The 20,283-nt window shown below is 45.3% G+C and overlaps 1 protein-coding gene across 2 annotated transcripts in view; it reads right to left on the reverse strand.

Annotated features, from left to right (window-relative positions):
• The window catches only part of TLE2 (TLE family member 2, transcriptional corepressor), a 34,522-nt gene extending 20,252 nt beyond the window's left edge, over window positions 1–14,270 (reverse strand). The window contains exons 1-7 of one of the 2 annotated variants that reach the window (XM_089535788.1): window positions 13,774–14,270; window positions 8,469–8,554; window positions 6,906–6,969; window positions 5,905–5,949; window positions 2,353–2,415; window positions 2,028–2,102; window positions 841–1,033 (exon numbers count right to left, since the gene is read on the reverse strand). In XM_089535788.1, the coding sequence (XP_089391914.1) occupies window positions 841–1,033; window positions 2,028–2,102; window positions 2,353–2,415; window positions 5,905–5,949; window positions 6,906–6,969; window positions 8,469–8,554; window positions 13,774–13,797 (550 nt within the window). In that variant the 5' untranslated portion in view covers window positions 13,798–14,270. Of the gene's footprint in view, window positions 1–840; window positions 1,037–2,027; window positions 2,103–2,352; window positions 2,416–5,904; window positions 5,950–6,905; window positions 6,970–8,468; window positions 8,555–13,773 lie in introns of both variants that reach the window. The other variant, XM_089535787.1, reaches the window with a different exon arrangement.
• Window positions 14,271–20,283: the final 6,013 nt, after the last annotated feature.

Genomic DNA, 20,283 nt, shown 5'->3' on the forward strand with positions numbered 1-20,283 from the left:
TCTGGGATTTATGGAGCAACGATGGGGATATCAGGACCTCTGGGGCAACCATTTTGTGCTTTTCAAGTTGGGCTCTAGCACTTCTCCTGGAAAAATGAACTGCCTGGCACCCACGGATCTCTGTAATCCTCAGGCCTAAAATAGTACCAACTACGGGAGTTATAGGGATTTAATTGGCATTATTAGTCACCCGGAACCGTCCCCCTGGCACCGCGGTTCAACCAACAGCTGCAGAAGAGTAAAGAAATTCAAGGCTTAGGGGGGAAATATAGTACAAGGCAGCCCTCCCTGTGTGATTGATCATCTTTCTTGGTCTTTGCATGTTTCCTTCTGCCCATCCTGGTCTAAATTTCAGCGGTGGCTGATAGATCTGGGCAGTGGATAATCCGCTTTGGGGTTTAGTCTGAACTATAGAGATGTTAACTCTGCTCCTTTGGAAGCCAGCTTTGCAAAAATGTTAACTCTTTGCAGGCAAAAATTTCTGCCAATGCTAGAGCTCCCTTTGTTAAAAAATATCAATGGATGTTGTGGTCTGCAACACATCAGAGCAGAATGTGACCGTGATTGATCCTGGAGGGGACGATGGGACAGATGATGAGTATCCCTCTCTGAGCTGTCACTTCCCTAATGATGTCCTCGTGTCCCACCCCTTCATTTGCCTAGGGGGAGGAGCACAAAGGGGGAGGAGCTATGCAAAACATGCCACTAGCATTCCAGAACACCCCTTTGCCTGGAACTTGAACTCAGGACTCCAACCTCAAAGCACAACACAGATAGGGCCAACAGGGATTATGGTGTCCAGAGAGATCCCGGATGCTCACCCTCGCTCCAACTACGTACCTCGGTTATTCTCGACATCCTGCGCTCCTCTTTCATCCTTTGCTCCGAGCGCCGCCTGAGCCGTCAACACTCCCGAGAGCGCCAGAAGCCCGGATGTGGTCCCGATGGCACTCAGGGTCGGAGTCTGGGAGCCCGAAGGGTGCGGGGTCAGTGGGATAGGAGGGGCGTGATGGGAGAGGTGCTGGAGCTGCTGCTGCTGGAGAGAAAGCAGAGACTCCTGGGGGACCTGTGCCCTTGCCATGGATACCCCAAGCCCCCCCACTTGGCCCCCAAAATGCAGACCACTGAGATGGTGAGAACCACAAACTGCACATGAGCCAACAGTGTCATGCAGCAGTCTAAAAAGCCAATATGATCCTAGTCTGCATCAATAGGAATGTAGTACCCAGATCAGTGGTGCCCAAACTTTGGTCCTCCACATGTTTTGGGCTTAATTTCCCAGAAACTACAGCCAGCCTGGCCAGTAGCTAGGGATTCTGGGAGCTGAAGTCCAAAACATTTGGAGGACCAATGTTTGAGGATCACTGGTCTAGACTGACGGAAGTAATAGCGCCGTTGTCATCACTACAGAGAGGATCTGTATCTTGTATCAGCGATTTAGTTAAGTATGCAACCATGCCACTATTACTTCTCTCGAGTCTAGATACTACACTTCTATTGATGCAGACTAGGATCATATTGGCCTTTTTAGCTGCTGCATCACACCATTGGCTCACGTTCAGCTTGTGGTCCACCATGACTCTTAGATCCCCTTTGAAAGTACTACTGTCAAGTCACCTTGTCCACATCCTTCTTGAATTGTGGTGCCCAGAACAGGACACAGTACTCCAGGTGAGGTCTGATCAAAGCAGAGGAGAGTGGCGCTATTGCTTCCCTCAATCTAGACACTACACTTCTCTTGGCACAGCCTAGGATCACATTGGCCTTTTTAGCCGCTGCATCACACTGTTGGCTCAGCTCTCAAGTATATTTGAGGGGGAATTTGGCATCTAAACTGAATTTCGAAGCTGAGGTTCAGAGGGGAGGGTTAGCTATTTCCCATTCCACCCAGATTTGCAAAGCACGGTGGCTGCCATTTGAATACATTGCCACCTTCATAAAGTCCTAAAATAAGAAATGTGCACAAATATAGGACCCCGTTTGGCCATGTCTGGCCAAATTTTGGCCTTCGCCACCACATCACTCACCCCAATAACGTTGTTCAGCTCCCCCATGGTGACTTGCTTGGCCCGATCCATCGCTTGCAAGACCTGCTGTTGGTGCTGAAAAGGATGAGAAAGTGGAAGGTCTGAGGGACACCTTGTTGCATGGATCACAGTAAAACTATTGCCATTACATGTTTTAAATACTGCAATTACAAGTGAAGCATGTAAGCTCGCTATCATGTATCTGTTTATGCGGGAAGATTTTCCAGCATCACAAATACGTTCTAGCCGTGCCTCTTGAATGAATTTTCTGCATCTCAACTCCTTGCCACTTCCCAGATTTTCCCCAGGTTTGTTCTTCATTTACCTCTTGGGTCAGGAAGGGGATTATCTGCGCGCAAATGGTACTCAACCGTTTGACAATCTCAGCCTAAACGAAAAGAAAGAGACAGAAGGGGGAGACTTGGTCAGCAAGACAGAAGATCAAAAACAACAAACATAACCACCTTGAAACTTACTAAGTTCTGGTTGAATATGGAAGATCTGAGTTCGGGATCTCCATTAGTCCGTCAAATCATGTGCTCTGCAATCACATCACAGGGAAGGATGGAGCTGAGAGCCCATTTTAGTTGTAGGAGAAACTTTGCTCAGAACTAGTTCTCCTTAATTTGGGTTCCTGTCCCCTGTCTTTGCTTACCCTCCCAGGAAAAATATTTCATTACAGCTAAGGGAGGTCATTAAACCCACCTTGGGCAAGTCACACTCTCTCAGCCTCAGTGGATGGCGAGGGCAAACCCCCTCCAAAGAAATGTGCCAAGGGAACCCTGTGATAGGGTTGACTTAGGATTGCCATAAGCTGGAAACAACTTGAAGGCACATGCATACAGACCTCGGCTAAATACCCCAAAGGCACCAAATCCCATTTGTTTTTGGAAGCTAAGCAGGGTCAACCCTAGTTAACACTTGGATGGAAGACCACCCACGAATACCAGGTGCTGGAGGCTCTATTTCAGAGGAAGGAACTGGCCCAACCACCTCTGAGACTTCTTTGGTATGAAAACCCTATAAAAATCACAGGGTTGCCATAAATCGACAGGCAACTTAAAGGCATATTTGTTGTTGTCGTTGTCGTGTGCCTTCAAGTCATTTCCAACTTATGGCAACCCTATGGCCAACCTATCCTAGGGTTTTCTTGGCCAGTTTCTTCAGAGGGGATTTGCCCTTGCCATCCTCTGAGGCTGAGAAAGTGTGACTTGCCCAAAGTCACCCACTGGGTTTCCATAGTTGAGAGATGGTCCAGCACTCAAACCACTTTTAACACTATGTATGCGAGTTGCCTCTGGTCTAAGCATTAATAAATGACTGACCAACTGACTGACAGCCAGTGGGTTTCCATGGCCAAGTCAGGATTCGAACCCTGGTCTCCAGGGCCCTAGTCCAATGCTCAAACCATTCCTCCAAGTGGACACACATTTTTCAGCCGCCTGAAATCCAGAAAGAAGAGCAGAGGAGAAGACAGACAGAGAACAGATGCAAAGCCTGGATTTGCAAAGAATATGATGGCGACGATGCTAGTAATAATAACAGTAATAATAATGATAGGAGGCTAATAATAATCATAATGGCAGCCAGGAAGCTAGAAGCCAAGGGGAGACTCTCACAAAGAGACGCACACATTTCGCCAGCTGCCAATTCTTTCTTCCCAAGCAAAACAGGAGAACTAGGAGGAGAGGAAAGAGGATAGTTTAGGGCCAGGGAGGCTGGCAATGAGAAGGCAGCTGGGAAACGATGCCAGTTTGGTTTGTCACTTTGTCGGGAAGCCTGCCAACCTAATATCCCTGGCAGCCGGCCCCGTTGTGCGCGATGCCTGGCTTGATAAACCCAAAGACGACGGGAAGGAAATTACCGCCGGAACAAAAGGAAGGCCTTGGGAGCGAGAAAAGGGCTTTTGCCCTCTTTGGTTCGATCGAAACAGAATCAGAGGCCTAATGGATTTCATCAAAAACTAAGAAGGCAGGCAGGTTATGGCTGGCTCAGCGTGCCAAGGGCAGCCGGGTTAGGAAACCCACTTGAACAAGGCCTGAATGTTACTCGGACTCCTTTGGGATACCATAAGTACTTGATTATGAGTCGACCCCATGTATAAGTCAATGGGAGGTTTGGGGGCCAAAGCTATGGGTTTTGATATGACCCATGGATTGGCGAAGGGTAAAACTTAGGGGCATGTAACCAAGGATGATGCAAAGGAAAATGATGCCAAAGAACCTAGAACATTTTGGCAGGCATAACTACTTGTGCTCAACCTAAAGGCAGGATGCATGAGAGAGGAGAGGGGATCCATGCTTCTTTTTGGTGCTCCCAGGATGGACTAAGCGCTCGCCTATTACCACTCTATTCAGTGAAAGGGGATGGCGCCATACACACACGGTGTGCGCCCACGCCATGTGTGGACGCACTATACACAGAAATGGAAAATTGCCGGTATTGGGGTCCCTATTGACTCCAATGGTGGCACACTCCTGTGCGCGCTGTCGCACACGCGCCTCTGGTGCGCACCTCCATTGTGTCGCCCTCTGTTTGCCCTTTGTGTATTTCTGAGGATTGCGGCCTCTGTAAAAGCGGAGGGCCCACTGTATACAGTAAATAATAATAATAATAACAACTTTTATTTATATCCCGCGTACTCTGATTAGGATCGAGGCGGCTTACAGTAAAAACAATCTGATACATAATAAAACAACAGTACTCCATAACCCCAAATTCTACTCTCCCCCCCTAAAATAACAATTAAATCATGTATGCATTAAAAATGCATTCAAATCAACAAAACGGAGGATCGGGTGCGGACTAGTTGGTGAGATGGACTGAACGATGGTTGAACTGATGGTTCAGTTCAGCTGATACGCTATTCTGGAAAGGCCTGTCTGAAGAGATCCGTAAGCTGGTAATATGATGATTAAAATTGGAGCTCCATCTTTTAAAACATACCATTGGGCTTTTAGAGTCGGAAGGGACCTCAAAGGTCACCCAATCCAACCCCATTCTGCCATGCAGGAAGACACAACTAAAGCTCTCCCAAAAGATGCCCGTCCAAGCTCTGAGTAAAGGAGGAGAGTCCATCGCCTGCCAAGGCAACCCAGTCCCCTTTCCAACAGCTCTTCCAGTTAAGATGTTCTTCCTAAGGTTTAGATGGAATCTCTTTGTTTGCAATTTGAATCCAATGAATCACGTTCTAGTCTCTGGAGCAGGAGAGAGAAGCTCACTCCTCCTTCTGCAAAGTACGGCAGCCAAAGTCCAAAGTACAACATCCTTGGCGTCTAGGCTTGACTTGCACTTAGACCCCTGTATTGGTCTTGTCACCCGTTCATGGTATCCAGAGAAATCTCCTCCAACACCGTTTCCAAATGAGTTGATCTTCTTCCTATCTGCTTTCTTCACCGTCCAACTGTCACAACCATACATAGAAATGGGAAATACAATGGACTGTCCTAACTTTGGTATTCAATGATATATTTTTACACTTCAAGATCTTGTCTAGATTCCTGCATAGCTGCTCTTACAAGTCCAAATCGTCTTCTGAATTCTTGACTATGATCTCTTAATGACTGAGCCAAGGGATGGAAAATACTCAGTTATCTCAATGTCTTCATTCACTGCTTCACTCCTATTGATGCAGCCCAGGATCATATTGGGTTCCTTAGCTGCTGCATCACACTGTCGGCTCACATTCAGCTCATGATCTACTAAGACTCCCAGATCCTTTTGCATGTGCTGTTTATTGTCAAGCCAGGTGTCATTCTTCCATCTGAGCCTTTCATATATTCCCCCCCCCCCCGGCTATTATTTCTGATTGATACTTTCCACCCAACTTCCCCGGTAACTTTTCCCCCTCCTTCAAAGAGACTTGAAGTTCACCTACCTGCTTATGCATCTCGATGTTTAATCCATAAGACATTTCGTAATACTGCAAGGGAACCAAAAAGGGGCACGGATTAGGAAGAATGAACACATCATTTCGACTTGAGATCAGCAGCATGAAACTACTTCTATTGGGTCGCCTTTGTAAAAACAAAAATAGCCACGCGAGCCAAAAGTAGAAACAAAAACTTGAGCAATGCCTTAATAGTAACGTGTCGCAAAGGCGGCAGGCTTTTTGCATCCAAGAGAGCTTTGCCCTTCTTCTATGTTTTAATTTCTAGTTCTGCAGAACCACCTCTGGAAGGAAATAATGGCTTGAGAAGAAATACAGAATGGGCAAGTCTGGACCAGAAGGTAAGGAGAACATCCCTCTCACATCCATAAAATGATAAAGGTGGAAAGAAGCATAGAATTACGGCATAAATAGAGATGGCTCCCATGTTCTTGGGATGGTGAGTCCATTCCAGGTTCTAGCTCACGGGTTCTAGATCGCAACAAAGAAGCTGTCCATGTTGATGGACCTATTGGAGAGGGATTCAACACTTTGGATAAATCCCTGAATAAAACAGAACCTGGAGCGGATTCACCGTCCCAATGACATGGGAGATATCAGTTGACATTGGCCTCATTTGTGTCTTTGCAGAGATGTTGTTTTTGACACTAATTTTCCTCCTGTGACAAAAGCAACAAATAATATTCACGACTGCCCTCCTCTTGCGAGAAAGGCTTCACAAACCTCACCGGGTTTTGAAACCGATTCACAAGTTAGCACTTTGGTCCATGCAAAATTTGCACAGGTTTTGCAGAGAACCCAGAGTTTTCTGCGCGGAAAACAGCATCTCCTAGGCAGAAAAATAAAACATTTTGCGGAGAAATGTTATTTTCTGCACAGAAAATGAGGTTTTTTTTCCCCTTCTGCATAGGAAATGCTTCAATTGGGGGGCTTATTCCATGCAAAACTCACAAGGTTGATTTGCACAAGGGGAAAAAGGGTTTTCTTACCATCACATAATGCCTTTGCATTTCCGTCTTCTCGCTGGCCAGCTTCTCACATTCCAGCTTTAGACTGCAAAAAGAAAGATAAAGTTACAATTTTGTTCTCTCTTCCTAGACCACCCTTAGAGGTCATTCCTCCACAAGAAGCCCAAATGTTTCCTCTTTAGGCCCTCTCAAAATGGCGTCCTTTTTTTGCCCTGTGCAGCCTTTATCTACCGCACCCAGTTCAATGGCAAAAGGTGTTGGTTCCCAGGTCAGTAGGGTGATTAAATCCATTCCAGGTTTTGGATCACTGCAAAGATCCAATTTCCCCATTGGGAAATATAGGATTCGGCAGCTTGTGTAACTTCCTGAAGGGCTAAACTAGAACCTGGAGCGGAGTCACCATCCCAGTGACATGGGAGCCATTGAAGTGCCTTCTTTCACAGAAACAATTTGCCATTTTGAGAAGGACTGTGAAGGAAAATGGCATTTTTCCATTTTAAGAAGGACTACGGAGAAAGGGGCATTTTGCTATTTGGAGAAGGATTGCAGAGGAAAATAGCATTTTGCCATTTGAGGAGGTCTGCAGGGGAAACAACATTTCGCCATTTTGAGAAGGACGGTAGAAGAAAGGGCATTTTATTATTTTGAGAAGGGCAGTAGAGGAAATGGCATTTTACTATTTTGAGAAGGACTGTGAAGGAAATGGCATTTTGTCAGTTTGAGAAGGGCTGCAGAACAAAATAGCATTTTACCATTTTGAGAAGGACTGCAGAGGAAATGGCATTTCTTCGTCTTGGGAGGGACTGCGGAGCAAAATGGCCTTTTGCCATTTTGAGAAGGACCCGGAAAGGAAATGGCGTCTTGCCATTTTGAGAAGGACCGCAGAGGAAAGCACATTTTTCCATTTCGGGAAGGACCGCAAAGGAAAATAACATTATGCCATTTTGGGAGCGATGGTGGAGGAAACTAAAGGCATGGGGAGTACAGGACTTGTGTGGGTAGTATTTTTTACACATGGTTTTGCATGTTGGAGGGATTTTTCTGTGCAGTTCTGTGGCCCACATTGCCCAAAACTGAGAATGTAGTTGGTGGAGGGCTTCAGAAGGGTAAAAAATAAGGCAAAAGGGGGGAACGAAGAATAAAGAGAGAAGGAGGAGTGGAGGAAAAACACTCTCAGTGTGAGAAACCCCAGCGTCTCTCGTATCTTTTATTTATCACTCCCGCTAATCGGGATTCAGGCGGCGCATGCGGATGGAAATTGCGCCCAAACAAGGCCACGGGGAAAAGAAACAGGAAGGAGGTATCTGCATGCGCACCTGAGGCTGCCAATTCTTCCATTTCTGACAGGTTCCTCGCCTTTCGCAGCTACGCAGCAGGCATGACATGGTGTGCAAATATTTTAAAAGGTATTTTTCAGAAATGAAAGGAGTAAACAACATTTAGGGAAGGAACCTGATTCAACAGCCCTGGAAGGCTGGTTCGGAGAAGAAAAAGCACTGGCTGAAATGCAAGATAGACTGCCTCTGGAGGTGGAGGCTCTATTTCAGCTATAAAGGCCACAAATCCACCCATCCAGCCCCATACCTGTGATACTGAGCTTGAAGGAACTGGAATTCTTCCTTGATCCGGTCACAGATTTCCAACACGGAGAATTTGAAAGGCTGCCCGGACTGAGAAGGGAGGAAAGAAATCATCAAATGTTTCAAACTGAGCCAGCATGGCATAGCGGTTTGGACTACAACTTCGAAGAGCTGGGTTCGAATCCTCCCTTGGCTATGGAAAACCACTGGGTGACCCTGGGCAAGTCACACTCTCTCAGCCTCAAAGGAAGGCAATGACAACCCCCCTCTGAAGAAATTTGCCAAGAAAAACCCATAGTTTAGGGCTGCCGTAAGTCAGAAACTACTTGAAAACTCACAACAACAAACTACCTCCCTATTTCTTAAGTTGTTATGTTTACATCTAGCCTTTCTTCCAAAGAGTTTAGCTCTATGTACTTTATCCCACAACAACCTTGTGAGGTATGCTAGGCTTCGAGAGAAAGGGACAGAAAGGAATTGAGTAGCTTTGCAATGTTGGTATTCACTCAGGGGCTGTCATGATATGACAACTTAGAAGTGTCTGTTGCACACCGGAGGCCAGTGTATTAACTGATGCGCTACAGCCCAATGTACAATGGGTAGAAACCAGATGTGCTCAATGCTCCTCAGATATACTTGATGTGCATCAACATACTGAAAGTGCCCCATGTTCCTCACAAGTGCTTGATGCACACCTGAAGCGCATCAAAAGTGGCCAATGCACATTAGAAGTGCTTGATGGTCATCAACATCTCACAAGTGCCCTGTGTGCCTCACAAATGCCTCATGCACACCTGAAGGGCCTGATGTGCACCACACATGCCCAATGAACATCAGAAATACTTGATGTGCACCAACACTTCACAAGTGCCCCATGTGCCTCGCAAGTGCCTGATGCACACTTGAAGTGACTGATGTGTATCAAAGGAGCCCAATGTATATCAGAAGCTATGCTTATCAACACAAGTGCCCTGTGTGTCCCACAAGTGCCTGATGTGCGCCAAAAGTGTCCAATTCACATCAAAAGTACTTGCTCACCAACACTTCACAAGCACCCCTTGTGCTTCACAAGTACCTGATGCACACCTGAAGTGCCAGATGTACACAAAAGTGTCCAATGCACATCACAAGTGCCTTGTGTGACAAGCACCAAGTACTTTTGATGTGCATTGGGCACCTTTGATGCACATTAGGCACTTCAGGTGTGCATCAGGCAACTGAGAGGCGCATGGGCCACTTGCAATGTGGTGGTACTTGCAATGTGGTGGTGTACATCAAGTATTTCTGATGTGCGCTGGATACTTTTGAGCCTCACATGGGCCTGATGCATGCCTGAAGTGCCAGATATACACAAAACTGTCCAGTGCACATCACAAGTGCCCTGTGTGCCTCACAAGTGCCAGGTGTGCACCAAAAGTATCCAACTTGGTGCTTGATGCACACCAGAAGTGTCTAATGTACATCAAAGGTGCCCAACATATCTCAGGAGCGATGCTCAACTCAAGTGTCCCATGCACCTCACAAATGCCTGATGTGCACCAAAAGTGTCCAATGCACATCAGAAGTACTTGATATGCACCGACACATAGCAAGTGCCACATGTGTCTCACAAGTGACTGATGCACACCAGAAGTGTGTGATGCACACTGGAGCACTCTTGTCGGTGCCTAGCTGCGCATCATTGCAATTCACTAACAGGGGTTCATTGTGTTCATGCAATGCAGTCATGGATCAGGTATGTAAACTGCGATGCAGAAACCAGTAGTAACAACAACAACAACTTTCCTCTAAGGCTCAAACCCAAATCTAGCCTTCTGCAAACATTTCTCCAAGCTAAATGGCCATGAAATGGACAGGAAGTCTAAACATACATGAAAACGTGCCCATGAAGAGTTCTCCTGCAGGATTTTAAGAGTGCACAGCAAAGGCCAAGGGGAAGCAGAACAGGACCACAATCACATTCTCAACGGGGGCCATTTGCACACAAAAAATGGTTGCTACAGCAAACAAAAAACAACTAGCGCTGCCAGGTTGTCAAACCAACAATACAGAAGCGCTGAAATTCACAGACTTGCAGGGCTGACCATCAGGAAAGAGCTTTTAAGGAGCTTGTTTTTCTGCCTCGCTACCAAGCGACAATATCGATTGCCGTTAACCTCGCCATGTGTTTCTCTGCAAAATTAACGCGTCGTCCACAGTCGCACATTATGCGATGGACACATTTCTCTGCCTTTATGAAGGCTCCACACCCCAAACTAAGGAATCGGGGGTCATCTTGTTCAGTCCATAGAAAAGGAAAAGCTTTCCAAGCCCCAAAGAAGGGTCATTGGGAAAGGGACACCTGCCAGCCCCATAAGGAACAGGCTTTCCACACACACACCCCGGGACATTCCTTATAATAAAGGACACCTGCCAGCCCCACAAGGGACCCCAATTAAAATGCATTCTTATAATAAGGGCCCATTGCTAGCCATGGGAATCTGTTTTTTTTAGAACCAGTATGGTGCTCTGGTCCAAGTGCCATCCTCCTGAGTGTTTGGGCAAGTTTTCTTCCGAAAAGGTTCCTCTGCGTTTCTCTGAGGCGGAGAGAGTGTGAGTTGCCCAAAGTCCCCCCAGCAGGTTTCCATGGCTGAGTGCACATTCGAACCCTGATCTTCCCAAGTCCGAGTCCAGCACTTGGACCAGAACACCCTATCAGATCTAAAACAGGAGCTTCTTGGCCAGGTTAGTTCAGAGGAGGTTCGCCATTGCCTTCCTCTGATGCTGAAACAGTGGGACTTGACTAAAGTCATCCATGGTCTAGTGAGGATTCGAACCCCTGGTCTAGTTCAATGCACAAATCACTACATCATGCTGGCAGTGCATTAAAAAGGCTGCGGGGAGCAGGGGAGTGGAAACCAACTACAATCGCTACTAATGCACTTTGATTCCAAATACGAAATATTTCCAGGCACGCATTCCCAGACTTGTATGCCCAGAGAAATCAATGAATTGTAAAGGACTGAGGGCTGGGGAGATGATTCGGATGTACTTCTTTATGAGACGTCGGTCTGGCATAACCTATTTCCGATAAATAGGTCCCATGAATAGTAACATGGAAGATGGTCAAGGTGCCAAAAGGTTACTAAGGAGGAAGATCACAGGAGGTATGAGTTTGCAGCAGTTTGCTTTTGTCTGAGCCCACTGGGAAGGGCAAAGATTTTGTCCCTCTCTCCCTTTGAGTACCAACTACCTTTATTATATTTATTATATTTTTATCCCACCTTTCTCCCAAGTTGGGACCCAAGGCGACCCTTTTGCACCCAGTTTGCAGCAATAGAAGTAAGGGGAAAGAGAGAAGGGGAAAGAGTCATTCCCACTACGTTTTAAATCGGATCGTGAATCGGTTTGAACTGTTTCAAACGACCCTGGTTCCCACTTGATCCGAATCGCTGAAGTGATTCCAAGAGGGAGGCCATGTGCTAGACCTATTTAACCCGCGTCTTTTTTGACGCTCCTTTTCGATAAATCGAATCTGCGCAAGTGAGAACCACACGTGGATCGGAATCGATTTAAATTTCCCCTTCGGCCGGCTGGAACCGAATCATTTTGAATTGATTCATTTATGAATGGGAACCACAAGGGGATTATTTTAGAGGGAGAAAATGCGATCGGGGCAAATGCAGTGGGAACCACGCTCCGCTGTTGAATCGATCTATTGATTTGGATCGCACACCGATTTATTTGTAAGTGGGAATTTTAAAAGCAAATGAGAAAATGGGAAGGCGGAGGATTCCTCTACCAAACCAAGACAGTTGGAGGGTAGATTATCTCTAGCTTTAATCTGGAGTATCAATGAGAATAACCAAAGTTTAGGGGAAAGGCAGTGGAAAACGTTTATATTCAGCCATCCATGAACTCCTGATACTTCTGTCCCAAATACAGCAATAGCTGGGAGGACACTAACACTAATTCCCCAAGGTTTCACTCCCTGTTTAGCAGCCAAACAGAATATGAAATTGCGGTTGTGCAATTCTAGTTGCTCGCCCGGATCCAGCGCTCCCGTTCCTTCAAGTTTTATTGCTGTTTTTATTTCAATACATATGGTCCATGCATGGCTAGGGGAAGGTACGACAGTGAATCCCAGAAGTGTCTCCAGAGCAGCCACGACATTCACGGGGATCATGAATAATGCAATGTGAAAATGTATGGCAAGGCGGGGGGAGTTGACACTAAAGATGAGCCGTATCATCATCGTAGAAGATTATTAACGGGTCTCAAATAGATGGGGAGACAGAGGATTAAATGCTATTTTATTCCCGGCTCCAATGCACCCATCCAAAGGAATGGGACTTATTAGTCACCCCCCCAATTCCCATTGACTTCAATGGGTCTGCTGTATTTGGGATTGAAATTGTGTTTGGCTTGAAACCAGACACATTATATAGTACCTTTAAAAGACATGGTCATATTATATTGTGTCTGTAAAAGACTAGATCATCTCCCATAGCCTACTACCCTCTTTTCCTTGGGGAAATCAACCTCATTGAACTCAATGGCACCTGAGTCAGGGATGCACTTTGCAAAGGCTCTGAAGCACATTTATCCTAAAGGAAAGTGCAGAGCTATGGGAGCCAATCCATCCCTAAACCCAATAGGAAATCCAGCCAAATCCAAAAATTGCCAGTTCTTTGCAAGTCGGGTTCTGTGCAACTGAGGGGCTTTGCGATCCAGAAACCCATCAAGGACATCCAGCCAAATCCAAAATTGCCCATTCTTTGCAACTGAGGTTCTTTGTACTCTATAAACTCAATAGGGAAATCCAAGCAAACCCAAAATTGCCAATTCTTTGCAAGTCAGATTCTTTGCAGCTGAGGTTCTTCGCAACCCATAGATACATCAGGGCAATCCAACCAAGTCTGAATTTGCACATTCTTTGCAACTGATGTCCTTTGCAACCGAGGTTGCCGTTTCCCAAAGAGATGCTGGGATTTCCCCCTGAGGAGACACACCTGAAATCTTTGCACCCGGGAAGGTTAGAGTCCTCTGCGCATCACCTTACCAGTCCATCCCTTGCAACTCAAAGAGGGCTACCTTGCATGCAAAAACAGGCGTTGGGTTTATACCATTAAGAAACAGAAAACAACTTTTCCTTCCTCTCTCTTACCCCTTTGAAGACTGATCATTGAATGCAAGATCAAGCCATTTCTTTGCTTCCATTCCCACCTCCATCCAGTGACAGCCTACTGTTCCCAGCCAACCTTGTCAAAAGGAAAAAGGGAGCAACCAAGTAGTTCTTTGCAAAAAGCCATAAAAAGGTAGGTACTTACGGTGTGCCGTCCTTGAGGGAACATCTTGGGAAAGGGGCAGAGATCCCTTTCCAAAAGGAAGCTGGAGAGTCCCTCTTCTTTTAATCATCCATCAAAGACAACTGTCATTTTTATAATGCGTGCATATACCATATATATATCTTGCAAAATAAAATAGTAATGATAATAATCCAAGAGCTGGTAGGTTTGGGGACTGATCAATAAAATAGAAGGAAAAATGAGAAATCCTATTTACAGAAGGGACAGAGTCACAGCAAGCATGGCAAAGCTGATTTCAGCAATAAATATATATATGTATGTGTTTGTATATATATATATGTTGCAAAAAGTGTGCACCAATGGGCATTGGTATGCCTGCATGGGTCTGTCTCTGATACCCACCCACCTTCCAAAGAGGGCATTTAGCAAGGAAAAAAGAAGGGGTGGGAGAGAATTAAATGCAATCTCCTTAAAGGAAGGGGAGGCAATGTTTTTGGGTGGGCGAAGCAAGAACAGAAGGTCAGCCCAAAACCTGGCTGGGTTTCAACAGTCTGTCCCCTGCCTGGAATTAGAAACTGCCTATTGGCAACCCAGAGGGAAATCTATCAAACTGGAGGCTTAAGGTGGAACGCCAGCAGAAGCTGAAAAGGCTGCAAAAACAGGACTGAAAGAGGTATGGCTTTATAAGCCAAGGTTAGTGGTGCCTAGTGGTGAGAGCTGCAGACAAACCGAGGCCTAGGTACAGTCGGTATCCCTGCAGCTTAATGCTGTAGTGCTTTGAATCATAGAATCATAAAATCCTAAAGTTGGAAGAGATCCCAAGGGCCATCCAGTCCAACCCCCTTCTGCCATGCAGGAACTCTTAATCAAAGCATCCCCGACAGATGGCCATCCATTTAAAGACCTCCAAAGAAGGAGACTCCACCATTCTCAATTGAGGGAGTGTGTTCCACTTTCGAACAGCCCTTACTAACTCCCTCCTAATGTTGAGCTGGAACCTTGTATCCATTGCTCCATGTCTTATTCTCTGCAGCAGCAGAAAACAAGTTTGCTCCATCCTCAATATGACACCCTTCACCTCTTAACACCTCTTAATCTTCTCTTCTCCAGGCTAAACATTCCCAGATCCCTAAGATGTTCCTCATAGTGCATGTCGGACTATCTCTGGAGACCGGGGTTTGAATCCCTGCTCAGCCGTGGAAACCCATTGGAAGTCCTTTTGCGAGTCGCACAGTCTCAGCCTCGGAAAACCCCAGGATGGTATTGCCTTGTTGTTGTGTGCCTTCAAGTCATTCCTAACCCTATGGTGATCTTATCATAACAGCCCTGTTTCAATATTTAAAAGGATGGCCTGTCGAGGCTGGAGCAAGCTTGTTTTCTGCTGCTCCAGAGAATACACTGTATATACTCATGTAGAAGTCTAGAAATTGAGGTTAAAAATTGACTCCCCAAAAAAGTCGACTTATCCATGGGTCAATATAGGTACTATACTTTAATTCTCATTAAAAAAGGAACCATCCCCTGGTGAAAGGCAAGAGTGTCATCTGCCCTGGAATCACTCTGTTTTCTCATCCATTCAGCCTTTAATTATTATTCTTTCTTTCTTTCTTTCTTTCTTTCTTTCTAGCTTGCCTTTCCCAAAAGGATTGAGGCGGGTTACAACAATATGAGTACAGACAGTGACACCTGCTGGAATTCTGTATGTTATTTGGCATTGTGTTTCCTTTTGCTTCATCCTTTACATCCTTTCTTAGATGCCCCCGAGTTTTACCCTCGACTTATCCATGGGTCGTATCAAAATCCATAATCTCAAAACGTGTCCTCGACTTGTACGTGAGGTTGATTCATAGTTCAGTATGTACAACAGGACCCAGAATAATGGGTGCAAGCTTCAGGAAAAGAGATTCCACCTCAACATTAGGAGGAACTTCTCGAGTCTAAGACCTGTTTGACACTGGGATATGCTCCCTTGGGAAATGGTAGTCTCCTTCTTTGGAGGTTTTTAAACAGAGGCTGGATGGCCAACTGTCAGGGATGTTTTGATGGTGTATTCCTGCATGGCAGGGGCTGGATTGGATGGCCCTTAGGATCCTTTCCAACTCCTTGGAGTTGGAAGCCACCATGGATCCCATGTCTGTGAAAAATAGGATGCTGATGCTGATGATCATAGAATTATATCTATGATCATCATCATCCTATTTTTCACAGACATGGGATCCATGGTGGCTTGCAACATCCATTATCATCAGCATCCTTATTTCTTCTGCTTCTACTTCTACGTCTCCTCGCCTTTTTCAGAGCTGGGATCCATGGTGACCTCCAACATCTATCATTCTCCATGACCTTATCATCACCATCACCACATTTTTCATATTTCTGGGATCCATGGTGATTTCCAACGTCTAGTATCATCGTTTTTTGTGGGATTTTCGGGCTGTGTGGCCATGTTCTAGAAGAGTTTATTCCTGACATTTCGCCAGTCTAGTATCATCAATATTATTCTCACCTACTTCAGAGCTGAGATACATGGTGGCTTCCAACATCTATGATCTTCATCAGCATCCTTATTATTAGTATTTTTAGCATTATTATCACCTATTTCAGAGTTGTGATACATGGTGGCTTCCAACATCTATTATCATCAGCAGCATCTTTATTATTGGTATTATTACAACCTTTTATCACAGTGCTGGGATCTATGGTGGCTTCCAACATCTATAGGGAGAGAGAAGGCTGGCCCAGTTCCATCAGGGGCTAGCCTGAAGAAGCAGAGCCCTCCCTCCGGTCCATCTGCCTTGGTCCAGGCCTCAGAGGGAGAGAAGAATGCTGGACCTGATTCCCTCCCCCCCTCACCATTCCCTTCTCCTTTTGTGTCGTGTCTTTAGATTGTAAGCCTGTGGGCAGGGAACTGTCTGTTATCCCCTCTATTGTAAACCGCTCGGATTCCCAGTGATTGGGCGGTATATAAATAAAACCTATTATTATTATTATTATTATTATGATCATCAGCATCCTTCCTCATATCATTATCATCATCATTATCATTGCTGCTATCATCATCATCATCATCATCATCATCATCATCATCATCACTTTTTTCACATCCCTGGTGGCTTCCAAAAATTAATATATATATGTATTAATTTTATTATAGTTATATGCCAGACAGCTTCCAGAAGGAAACTCAATTGAAATCTATCATTGCACTATATGTCTCTCTCTCTCTCTCTCTCTCTCTCTCTGTGTGTATGCATATATATATATATATATATATATATAGTTACAATTGCAAAGAGATAAAATTATTTCAAAACATGCAAAAGTTGCAAAAATAAAACACAAACACTACTGCTAATCATAATTATAACAATGTTGCCCCTCTTTCTTCCCTTTCTTTCTCATTTCTCTTTGGAAAGTATCCCTTTTTGCAAAACAAGCAGCATTGTAGCAAAAGGATTGTCCACAACTCTTCCGTTCCACCTTAAATGGCTTTTTCAGGGTCTGCTGCTGTGGGACGTCACTGATTGGTGCAGAGAGTTTGAGAAGTGGCCAATCAGCCGCCTAGGGTCCCACATGGGTCTATGACGTCAAACCCAGGGAAGACTAATCAGGAGAAAGAGGGGGGGGGGTCTGGAGAGAGAATAGACCAGGGGTGGGGTTTGCACCGCAGTGCACTCTGGGTATTGTAGTTCTTTCTCCTAATTAAATAATTTGCAATATTTGTTACCAATATGATACTTTATTGCTGGACTAGATTAATTTGATATGGTCAGAAAGTGGTGTGTTATGATAATCTGAATCCATTAAGGATATATATATATATATATATATATATAGTGTTCTACTTTTTCCTCCCTTCTAAATAAGAATATAATGTGTTCCCCCCCCCCCTGGTTCCAAAAAGAAACTTTTGGGGGAAAAATGCAAATAGAGAAAAGGAAGATAGTCTAATCTGGACTGCAGAAACAATGCAGTTTGGCTCCGCTTTAACTGCCACGGCTCAATGCTATGGAATTCTGGGATTTGTAGTTTGGTGGGCTGTTGAGCCTTCTCAGTCTGGTGTCACAACAAACTACAGACCCCAAGATTCCATAGGCTGGAGCCATTGTGATGCATTGAAGGATTTTGCAGAATCGTCTCCAAAAATGGGAGTTCTGTGGCCTTTCTGTGTGGACTGCATGTCCCATCACCCGTCAACATCACTTAGCTATCCATCTGGATGATGTTGGACTAGGCTAGGACTGCTGGGAGTTGCGTTCCAACACCAGCATGGCCATGCAATCCCCATCCCAAGACACAGCGGAAGATGCAGAGCTTCAAATCCTCTAGGAAGGCTGCACACACTGGGAGTCTCTTCATAAATCAGACATTAGGAGTGGGAATGCACAAAAACCAGTCGCAGAACATTTCAGTCTTCCTGGACATCCCATCTCAGACCTCAGGACAGCAGTCCTTGAACAAAAAGACTGCAAAGGAAGACTGGACAGAGATACAGCTCAACTGGAATACAGAGAGCCTTCTACTTTCACTGGGATTAGGGATGCAGGAATACCATGAAAGTGGGGAAACCATAAATAAAAACCCACTGGTTCGAGAACACCTCTCTAGGAATCTTTAGGTCCTCCAGTGCAACTCTATGCTCAACAACAGCCAGAGTTTGATTATAGAATCACGCTGGAAGACCTACATCTCTATGTCCTCCAGCATAACTCTATGGTCAGCTTCCAGCAGAGTCACTCTGGAGTACCTAGAGATTCCTAGACAGAGCATAGCAATTAAATCTGCAAACAACCCAATCTGCAAAAAAATCAAAGCCACAAATGTGGAGGGCCGACTGTATATCCACAAACTCCAATCCGACGGAAAGGCAAGATTTTTCCTGTTAAACTGAGTCTTGGGTGTAAAGGGATCTTGCAGGACCTTTGAAGCGAACTGTGCAAAAGAAGTTGCAGCCTAAACTTTTGCAGACTTTGGCTGCATCCACACTGGAGAGATAACCCGGTTTGGCACTGCTTTAACTGCCCTGGTTGAAGGCTATGGAATTCTTAGCCTTCAGCCAGGGCAGTTAAAGTGGTGCCAAACCAGATTATCTCTCCAGTGTGAATGCAACCTTGGTCTTGTTCTTCAGAGGCATGGAGTGAACTGGTGGTACCCAGGAAGGACCTTTATAACCAGACTGTGTGAATAGCTATAGAAATGCACAACTTGTGGGTATGTTGATGAAGTGACAAGTTCAGTTTTATCAATGTCTGTTGAAGGACAAAGGCTGGAGGAAAGATATTGCCTAAGGCCAAGGGGAGTCGATGACCAGATGAATGGTGGAGGGAGTTTTGGGATGTGGTGCAAACCAGAAAGAAGAGATGATAAACTGGCCAAGAGCACCCTTGTCTGCCTGCGGTATTAACCAGTGTTATAATATGTGTAGTGTGCCAGGAAGCCATTGTCTCTGTTCAACTCATTGATGGACTGCAGTTTGTGGATATACAGTTGGCCCTTGGGTAAGTCATGCTCTTTCAGCTTCAGGGGAAGGCAATGGCAAACCTCCTCTGAACAAACCTTGCCAAGAAAGCCACATGATAGGTTCGCCTTAGGGTTGCCGTAAGTCTGAAACGACTTGAAGGCACACAACATACACATACTCACAAAGAAACCAAAATGGTGAAAGGTCTGGAAACCATGAAGCCCATCAAGTGACTTAGGGATCTGGGTATGTTTAGCCTGGAGAAGAGAAGGTTAAGCGGTGCCATGATAGCCATGTTTAAACATTGGAAGGGATGTCATGTTGAGGATAGAGCATTTTTTCTGCTTCTCCAGAGACTAGGACCCGGAGCAATGGATGAAGGAGAAGAGATTCCACCTCAACATTAGGAAGAATTTCCCAACAGTAAGAGCTGTTTGACAGTGGAAGACGCCGCCTTGGAGAATGGTGGAGTCCCCATCTTTGGACGTCTTTAAACAGAGATGCTGAATTGCTGCCACTTTCTTGTGCAGATTTGCATCCATTTGCCTTCCCTCTGCCGAAAATGTGCAGCCATGTGAATCCACGCAAAATGGACGGACAACCACACATTTGATAATGTACATCCTTGGAGCTACTTGGGGACACTAGTATACACCTTAACTCCCTCTTCGCCAGAGTTTATAGAGATCCCCCCACCTGCAAAAAGCCTAGATTCCTCCAAATCGTGGGTAGCCAGATTGCAGTGTATTTAACTCGAATGAGTGTATGTAGATGCGCCCCAAATCGACAAAAGCTGCTGCTGTAACTTTTTTGGCCCATTGAGTTAAATTAATAAAGTTCACAGTTAAAATTCTGATCGATTACAATCAAATGGAGTGGACCATCTAAAGCAGATGGGAGATCCATCATAAGGATCAAGGTGGGAAGGCCCGCCGAAAGAGATCCGTCTTGACTGCAAAGATCCCTTTGCAACCTATATCTTGGCATTTCAATGAATCCTAGATTGAGAAGGAAGCCGAAGGGCCATCCAGTCCAAGCCACGTCTGCCATGCAGGAATGCACACTGAATG

This window comes from Sceloporus occidentalis, unplaced genomic scaffold (assembly GCF_023333645.1).
Source record: "Sceloporus occidentalis isolate IW3139 unplaced genomic scaffold, rSceOcc1.0.p SCAF_8, whole genome shotgun sequence".
In the NCBI taxonomy this organism is placed as follows: Eukaryota; Metazoa; Chordata; class Lepidosauria; order Squamata; family Phrynosomatidae; genus Sceloporus; species Sceloporus occidentalis.